The 9,765-nt window shown below is 42.7% G+C and overlaps 1 protein-coding gene across 1 annotated transcript; it reads left to right on the top strand.

The window, feature by feature from the left end:
* Positions 1 to 4,811: 4,811 nt before the first annotated feature.
* LOC109475772 (homeobox protein Hox-A10-like) lies at positions 4,812 to 9,120 on the top strand. The gene is made up of 2 exons (XM_019776531.1): positions 4,812 to 5,553; positions 8,081 to 9,120. Exons 1-2 carry the CDS (start codon positions 4,863 to 4,865, stop codon positions 8,368 to 8,370), a joined length of 981 nt encoding a protein of 326 aa, XP_019632090.1. The 5' UTR covers positions 4,812 to 4,862; the 3' UTR covers positions 8,371 to 9,120.
* Positions 9,121 to 9,765: the final 645 nt, after the last annotated feature.

Here is a 9,765-nt window from a genome sequence, read left to right as displayed (position 1 = left end):
CTAAAAGTATCTTAATATAATTTGCGTACCAGAACGTATTTCGGGATATATTTTGTAATGGACTTGTTTGCACTTCTTTCTGACATATAATTACTTGCGGAAGATTAGCGTAAAAATGAGTTATAGCTGTCTATTATTTTGTTCAGTCATTACACATTATATACCGTCCATTACACACCAATAACTTAACCTATAGTCAAAGCGGGTATTGTGTTACATATCCTGTCTTCTATGCAACATTGTTGTTAAAAAAACAAGCTATATCCACATATGTGTATAAAGGAGTATTAGTAGCAACATTGCAAAATGTCTACTACTATGCATCACTTGTGCCGTCATTGGGTGTAAAAAAAAGTTATGTTAAAAGTAGTCAACTGGGATTTGAGGCTTTTATCATACACGTGTGGATGGTTTTATAAAGATCTGCCTCATTCGTCTGTGTATACACATGGTTTCCTAAGTGGGAAGAGATAGTATGAAGAGCCAGGGGGTAGTGAGGGTTGAAGCATACCACCCTGTATACTCAGTGGGGACTCTGATCGCATCCTCAGATAGAAGGTAGCACCAGATTAATGACCGGTACATTCGGAGCGGTTATCGCGGGTTTTTATCTGTGAGAAGTCACGGGAAAAACACAGTCTTCCGTCACACGGATGGTCAGGCTCCTAGCCGCAGGTGCAAAAGATGGATCCAAGAGATAACAGAGGACCGCATTAATGGATCAAAGAGTTGGCAGTATCAAGATGTGAAGGACGATATGTCAGGAGTCGTTTACATCTTATCAAGGAGACGGCAAGACGTCTTGGTGTTTTGTATACACAGAGGTGAAAGGGGACCGTTTGTTTCAGCCCTCAAACCAGGTGTTCGATCTTAAACTTGGACTTTTCCTGTCAGTTTCACTGCAAGAGGAACACAAAAGATCAGAGATCGCAAAACACAAACAAATCCACCCTCTGTATATCCAACCGTTGCTTTTGACATCTTCTTTTTCTTTCGTAAAGACAAGAGGCTTTAATATTTCAGGAAACAATGTCAGGATATACACACATCCTGTTGGTAGATAAGATAGTTGTGGTGCAACATTCCACGCAGGTTTTACCACAAGAAAACGGATGTGTCATAACAATAGGCATTCACCTCAACAAGGTAAACCTTATGAACCTCAACAATAGTCTAAGGTGAGGCATGTAATTTCTTCTCTTCTTCAGTCATGTATTTCTCAGCATGTTATACTTCTTGTCGACGTGAATTTTATCGGTGAAGCAGTGGAAAGAGTTTCTTCCGTGCGTTTAGCGTGAATCTGATAAGGTGTTCTCCCGAGAACAGAAATCTCACTAGGGGCTGCGTTTAAGGAGAGATACCTGCCGTTTTACAACCCCGATCATTGGCCTATGTACAGATGGTCATCTCGTGTTCTACTTTATAGATCAAAAGGCTCCTATCTCTCTACACAATTTTCTGACCGAAACAGCTTTAATGGGATACGGTAGTAGTTCGCTGCAGGCAAGGTAAGACCGCCGAGCAAAAAACAAGTGCCACACTCTTTTTGTGTAGTTTTTTTGCAGGCCAAAATATAAAATGAAAGGAGATATGAATGAATCAAACAAGGAAGAAATGGCTGAAAGAATTAATGATTTATTCAGAAAAAAGAGAGGAAAGAAAAAGAATGAATGAATGAATAATAGCATTAATAATGTTTAAGTCCTCTTCATAAATATTTAAAAATTTCATCGCAGCTTAATATCTAAATCAAAATTACAAATGGATAATGAATGGGTAAAAACCTTAATATTTAGATGCACATTAAGTATTTCTTTGCAAACATTATACAGATGTGCACGATTTACAATGTCTAACTTCTTCATCAACATAAAGGAACAAGACCAGTCTTCTTTGTTGAAATTTTCTGAAGGCTTGTGTCGAGTTCGTACTTTTTTTTACTTATTTAAGTACATAATGACAACTTGTGCGATCTCGCAAACATATCCAATTAAACAATCCTAGCTCATAAACATTGCGATATTATAGGAATCTACGCACAGCAGAAAATACTTCATTCAGTATTTCCCAAACAAGTACACATAGGTCTAACCGTCAAGCACAAAAACTTATGGACAGTGTGACAAACGTGTAACCCTAGATAAAGATGCGAGAGAGAAATTAGTTCCTTCCTCCTTCTAGAACCATAAAACGGCAATACAATACACATTAAGATTGCTATCTTTAGATGTACCCGTCTTTTTTTCTCTTATCTTTTAATAAGGTTTACATCTGAACTGCGCTCGTAGGATTTTCAGTGTTTTTATTTTCGTACTCGGAGGTGGATATGACAAAAAAAATTCACGTTGTTTCTCTCTCATATTTAGATTCAAATTTTGTATCTTTGTTTCTTTCATATCATACTATTTTTCATCCAACTGTCTTTTCTTTTTTTTTTGTATCTGGTCGTCTTAATCTATGTTCAACCAACATCTTGTCTACGCCTTTTTTGATATTGGAACTTCTAACTCAAAGATGAAATCTGTTAGTATTTCAAACGGTAGGAAAACGTTTACTGCAAATCAATGGATGGTTGTGTGGAAGCTGTGGATATGATTTTACGACACTTTTCACCGCCTTTGCGGCAGCCACCTGCGGACTATCACCTGTAGAGAGAGACAGTACATTCAACAGGCATGAAATATTATACTTGCGTGTCTAAAGAGCCCTTTATACCGAGACATTACGTAAATTGGTATTCATATCTAATATCCTTAGCCAGGGTCAGTTATTTCCCGGAGGACTTGCCCTCCCTTCCTAGTCCCTCCCTCCCTATTCCCGCGGGAGTACGTTTTTACCTCATGAACTATCGCGTGAACTCAATTTCACCCTTGGCTTGTAAACGTGTTTAAGGACGTGGGTTAGGGTCGTAGGAGACATGTATGTTTCGCTTTTATTGTGCTTTAAATTTCAAACTCTGGGCGAACCCAGGAGGCTCAGGCGTCGGCCATTCCGCCGCTCGTTTTCCACCTACGGACGGTGGTACTTTGGCTCCTTTTAAGACTTTTTCCCCCTGTTCTTGATTTCTTAATGCTACGTCTTGGTTTATAACTTGTAGGCGTGACTGCCATCGTCCTTGGTGATGTACTTTCTAGACGTCAAAGAAACTATTCTGTGTGAGGAAATAGCAAATCATAGGCAGAGATGAGTGGGACTCTACTGTACTCTACTCTACTCTACTCTACTCTACTCTACTCTACTCTACTCTACTTTACTCTACTCTACTCTACTCTACTCTACTCTAGTCTACTCTACTTTACTCTACTCTACTCTACTCTACTCTACTCTACTCTAAAAGCATGAACTCTACTCTAAAAGCATGAACTCTATTCTATTCTATACTATTCTACTCTAGAGTAGAGCAGAGCAAAGCAGAGTAGAGTAGTGTAGAGTAGAGTAGTGTAGAGTAGAGTAGAGTAGAGTAGAGTAGAGTAGAGTAGAGTAGAGTAGTGTAGAGTAGAGTAGAGTAGAGTAGAGTAGAGTAGAGCAGAGTAGAGCAGAGCAGAGCAGAGCAGAGCAGAGCAGAGCAGAGTAGAGCAGAGCAGAGCAGAGCAGAGCAGAGCAGAGCAGAGTAGAGTAGAGTAGATCAGACTAGACTTAACACTATCACATTAGGAGAAACTCCCGTTACGTTCCATTGAGTATTAAAAGCCGGACGTCGGAATCTGGACAGACCGCCACATCCACAAACGTCTAACCGTTGAATGACAAAGTGTTCCTAAGCTATGTTGGCCGGTCTACAATGGTTTTTCAGGCGATGGTAGATTTAGTGGTGGGGCCAAGTACAAGAGCCAATGTCTTTTTACTACGTCACGTGGGATGCACAGTTGTACGAAATGAACAAATGTGTTGCCCTCTGACCTTTCGCTGTTGTGCTCTAAAATGCGTCCCGGGGGACTACACCGGGACCCAACGTGCTTACACTTTCACGGTGTATAACGTACGCTTTTCTACGCTGAAATAAAGAAAACTAATGTCCCTAACGCTTACCTATGGGAATATTTAGGATGTTAAATGGCTTTTTATGTGTCGCGAACAATGCACGCAATGAATTAAACCCGCAATAAAAGCTATTACATCGACTAATTGGTCCACAAATAAAGAAAAGGGCTTAGCAAGTGCAGTTCGCATACATCGCTGTACATTCCGAAATGACATTTTGCGATCGATGACTGTAAGGATTAAAGTAGAGAAAAAAAGGTGAACAATGCGTTCTTGTGTTTAAAATGCGTCTGGAAATCTTCACGGATAGGCGACAGTGTCAATGGTTCGCATTTGACATTTTTCAGAGACAACGCTCTGTAGTATCAGCCGCGTGGTTTCTTTTGTCGGAGAAAAGAACAAAAGGTTCGGAGTCGTTCCTTGCTTTTGTGTGACGAGTTGACGTAGCTTCGGGAGTAGCATTGACCTTAGAATCACCCCCCGAACGCAGCGCGGTTGGCGAAACACAAACTTTGGCTTAGAATACCACTCTTCGCCGCACGTGGCAGGTTTTAACGCACTCCCCATAAAAACTGTATCAAGTTCGTGTGTGCCTAGCAAGCCTACCAGCTCTCAGCCAATAGAATCGTAGGGTGGGAAATCCCAAAGATGAGATTTTTTTTAAGAATCATTTTCGGAGTATACGCTGAAAAGATGGCAAATGTCGAGTATATCGGAATGTGTGATCGACAGGGGAGTGTTTATTGGCTGGGTGCGGTCACGTGGTGTTAAGAGTGTAGGGCAGAAAGGAGCAGGTAGACTTGACGGTAGTTAGAATAAAATATGCTACGGAGAAAGTCGCGGGACAGCGGCCGAGGAGAGGAAAATTATGAGCCCAAGCCATGACAAGCTCCTCACCTATTGCTGGAGGTTTCCTTCTGGACGCCTACATTAGCGGCGGCAGCGCGAACTTGTACGGGCGACCCGGGTTGTGTATGACCGGTAACGGCGCTTTGGACAGTGCACACTGGCAGCCGTGTGCTCGCATCCCCCCGACTTCGGACGCACACAACGCGCGAGCCCTCTCCTCGTCCTTGTCCCCTCACGACGCGCCTTGGCCAGGGATCACTGGCGGTTACTACGGTACACAAGCCGTGGACTATACACCCTCGATTGACCACTATTCCCTGTCCTCCGGCATCAAGAGAGAGAGCCACTTTCGTGCCAAGAGTGCCAGCGAACGCTTCGGGTGCGGTCAAGACAGTATGATGGCACAGTTCTTTCCTATGGAGAGGAAGCTACCACATCCAGACTACAACTACCTAAGATATCAGTACAGCAGCAATGGTAAAGACTATCACAAGCTCTCCAACTCCACGCACGGAGGGGGGCCAACGGCGCCGTCAGGTGGCCTATTCGCCGCGACAGACAAGCACGCCGGCGGGCTTGGACAGTGGAGTGCCCCGCCAGGTCCCACAACAGGACCCGTGAGTAACAACAACTTCACCGGGGCCGACTCCCACCCAAACACCGCCTGTTCCACGCCCCCAGCCTCGATACCCAGCAGCACCAACGGAGCCAGCCCTCTGCAAGGTACTCCCTCCTACTTTATTATCCTTATCTCAGAAAGTCAATAACGTTCTATCAGGACTAGTATATACGTAAACGTTAGATTCCGATCGTCTTACACTACATCGACTTACACGGGTGTACAATTTGGCATATTCCGTATGAAAAATGTCTTTCTGTTGTAATGGGCATCTCTAGGGGGTTGCCACGATAAACGTTTCCTGAAAGGGTAGGTCGTTTTCATCAGAGAACCCCCTTCGTGGTCACCTCCGACAATACAGAGGTTGTAGTAAATTATACCTACAGGGAATCGATCTTTTCCTCGTGTAAAACACCACGACTTGTGTCAAACTGATTTGCTCTGCCCAAGAATCATAGCCTGCACCGATCCAAGGGAAACATCCTCGTGCTTACAAACACTTTTCTCTCTAAAAAGACCACAAAATATCTACAAAATACACGAGGTAGGTTTTTTTAGCATCTTAGATACTCCAGAAAGACTGGACCACATGTGAGACACTTATTGAAGTAAGATACTACGACAGATTCTGACTTGTCATATCTATGTAAGAACCTCAAGTAAAGTCATCCTGAGCAAAAAAAATTCCTAGCTGATAGAAATATGTTTTGATTTATACCGATTTGAGTAGTTTGTATATAGTTTTTTCTAAAGATACTATTTTATGACTATATTTCATTGGCTTAGCTGACCAGTGCAAAGTTTGACCACATATCATAACGAGGGTGTCACTGCCAGTGGTCAGAACTGACCGTAACGTTGGACAGATTCTGGGGGGTCATTCTGGTCAAGAAGAAGCATGTGTCTCTTCCAATCCAGCTCAGTTAAGGAACTGAGAAGACTTCAAGCTCCATCAGTATACACCTGTGTGTTTAAGAATGTAAAAAAATTCCAAAACTTCCACTTGCCAACAGACATCCTATAGATACAGCCAACTGTCACCTAAAACGTGGCTGTGCGCTATCACATACATGTAGCTACTTGACAACTATCGAATCCCAACAGCGAAAAAAAAAGGGTACACCACCAAAGTAGTAAAAATCCATTCGCCTTGCCATTTCTAGACTTTAAAAAGCATTTGCAGGTCGTCTTACCTTCAAATTAACTGTAGTTATTGGTGTGTAACATAACAACATTTAGGAGAGAACATCTAGATAGGTAGAGATGGCATCCAAATGTAGTACGGGTTTAATATACCCGTTTTGGGGCTGTGTAGAGGACTCATGGCTCCCACGCGGCTACCAAAAGTTCAGGCTCCAAATTTCATTACACCTCCATAGCGGAGACAATCGCACATAACCCGTGCACTTTGCTCTTCGAGGGGGAGATCTTTTAATTCAATGTCCCCCTTGTTCCTCATTCGCCAGCAAATCTATCAAGATCAGGCGACATTTGGACCAGTCTACCCTCTCCATTCCGGCGCTAAATTACGAACAAAGATGAGCCGAGATTTCCTAGGAGATTTTCTTTGAATCAGACCCGATTTTATCCGTTGTGCCCCCGACCACTGCGCGGCCACGCTACGGTAAAAAGCGTCCACCGTAGGAAAATTAAATCTGTAACCCGTGTACACATTGGTAAGCAATCATGGCTGTCGTAGACGTATCACTGTCGGTGGTCCCCAAAACAATACCCCTATCTGTATCCTAGATGGCCTTAATTTCTCGTACAACCGACCATAAAATGATCTGAAGACTCCTACACATGTCCGCGTATCATTGTGGTTGGTGGTGTAGTCATTAACTCTCGACCCTGTAAAGGTAGCATTTTTACAACCAGCCTCTAGGAGGCGCTGTTGGTACATGTGGGATTCCGAGCTTTACAATTTACAACCTTTGGGGTCGCCCATCGCGAGTTACAATACTGTTAATGATTCTTACAGAATAAGCCTCTTCGCAAGGCTTCTCTGTGATATATAAGTTGTTTGCTCGGCCCTGCTGAGGACAGCGTAGCTTCTGACGTGTCCTTGTAAATTTTCGAGGCTAAAGGAGCCATTCATGTTCGGCCGAATCTAGGCCGCGGATTCCTGCGAAAACTTTGGACAAACACAAAAGGCGTTTCAACAACAGGAAACACAACGTACCAATAAAAAAAGCTATGTTTCTTATTCAACCTTGTCATCTACCAAGGCATTCTACATGAACTATAACCAGTATATAGAGTATAATATAATGTTTTCTTCGTGAAATATTTATACGGTGTGCTAAGATTCTTATAAGTCACAGATCCCGACATGACTTTAGATTTTTGTTAAAAAGTATTCATCTTTTGGGAAGTACGAAAGCACAGTGATAGACAGTTATAAGGTTAATGTTCTCACATTGTATAAGATGGAAACAAGTTAGGGACTACAGGAGTTTCCTTTTACACAACAAAGATGACTAAGTGCTTACGTTTCAGTGTCTATCAGAAACGTAAGTACTTAGGTAAATCTGGTTGTGTAAAAGCTGAAAACTCCTGTATCCTATACTTTGATGAAAATATTTTTGTAAGTTAGGGACTGATTTTGTCTGCTTCTTGTTGTTTTTTCAGATTCGTGCGGTGCAACAAGCTGGATGGCGCCAAGAGTGGGCCGCAAGAAACGCTGTCCCTACACCAAGTACCAAATTCTCGAGCTGGAAAAGGAATTCCTCTTCAACATGTACGTCTCGCGAGAACGGCGCCAGGAAATCTCGCGCCACGTGAACCTGAGTGACCGGCAGGTCAAAATCTGGTTCCAGAATCGGCGGATGAAAATGAAGAGGATGAACAAAGCCCGAGAGGAGCAGCTACGGAATCAGCAAGAGCGGGGACATCAGGCAGTCGCGCCGGTCTCAGGGTGAACATGGTCCCGAAGCGGTTGACCTGAGTCCCCCGCTGGCTTCTTCCAGCAGCAGAGAGCAATCAGACATAAACTTGTTGCTGTTTCCAACCGACCAATGAAATCCCTTTGACGTAGTGTCAACGTAGTATAGTAGAAGTCCCCTAAATTTGAACTTTGTACGGTGCCATGGCGTATGTATAATTGTTAAGTGATAAAAACGCAGTTAAATTCCACGGTCCATACTGTTAAACGCCCCAAATAACACATACACTCACTCGGGATACTTAAATGCGAGAATACGCACATAAAAGTTGTAGACGGCTTGGGTTCATTCGACCGTGTGTAGAGCGAGGTGTGTGGATGGCATTTAAACCCTGGCAAGGAGTTCAGAAGGGGCGGTAGAGTTTTCAGTGTTGGGCCTTTGGGAGTCGACAGATCGATTTGTAAGCAACAAATCAAAGAGATTTAACCTCCGGAAAGCGCCTGGATTAACCCAACAAACCTCGCTCTCCGCGCAGTTTGGCCGTAACTTGTCACCACTCCAATGAATTTTATTGGCAAACCCCACGTAATGGATGCCCCCCTCCCCAAGTCAATCCCACAAACCTCTAAACCAAAGGATGTTCATTTATATATGATAGCCATATCTTCATGAAATCAAACCTATTGTATATAAATTAATAGGAAAAAAGGTTCATCACATGTAAATCGGTTCCTACTCACGTTTAGGTAGTTTGTTTTAGCATCATCATAATTAAACAAGCACCATATATATTCATATGACATGTAAATATATTTCCCGTTTCTCAAGAATATTTTATGACCGTTGCTTACATGTTTGTCAACAGCTTTACTACCTTCCCAATGATTTGACTGCTTTTGCCCTTCCTTCATTGGTTACATGTGTTGCGAAAATTTGTTTACGAAAATCGCTCCAAAATAAAACGACAACATGGTCCGTTAACCGAGGGATTTTTACGACATTGAATGCAAACGGAATGGGCTATGTCCTCTTCCAAGCACACTATGTTTTTCTATTTATGGGCAAGCTACTCAGGTCCCTGCCTTTGGTTGAATAATAGTCTGATCACGAGTTCCAAAACCCCTGTAAACTTTACTTCTTAAATTGTAACCGAGATACATGGAGGGCTATTCCCTGAAAGAGCACGTTGAGCCATAAAATGGTTCTCGGCATGTAATTGTGGTAATCCAAAAGACCACACAGTCTTTCGTCTCCATTAGCTAGTCTTAAGGCTAGCCCTCGCTGTGCGGTACTATATCTTACATGCACCAGGGCGTCCTCAAAAGAACAAGAGACAGTACTTTCACAGGGTGTCCTCAAAAGAGACAGTACTTTTCATCAAAGGAAATTGGTAGGCATCATTTGGAAAAGTCAGCCTTATTACTTATAAAA

The sequence above is a fragment of the Branchiostoma belcheri genome, unplaced genomic scaffold (assembly GCF_001625305.1).
Source record: "Branchiostoma belcheri isolate BF01 breed outbred unplaced genomic scaffold, Haploidv18h27 scaffold35, whole genome shotgun sequence".
Taxonomy (NCBI): domain Eukaryota; kingdom Metazoa; phylum Chordata; class Leptocardii; order Amphioxiformes; family Branchiostomatidae; genus Branchiostoma; species Branchiostoma belcheri.
Note: the sequence above shows the minus strand (reverse complement) of the source record. Positions and strands in the feature narration are given on the sequence as shown.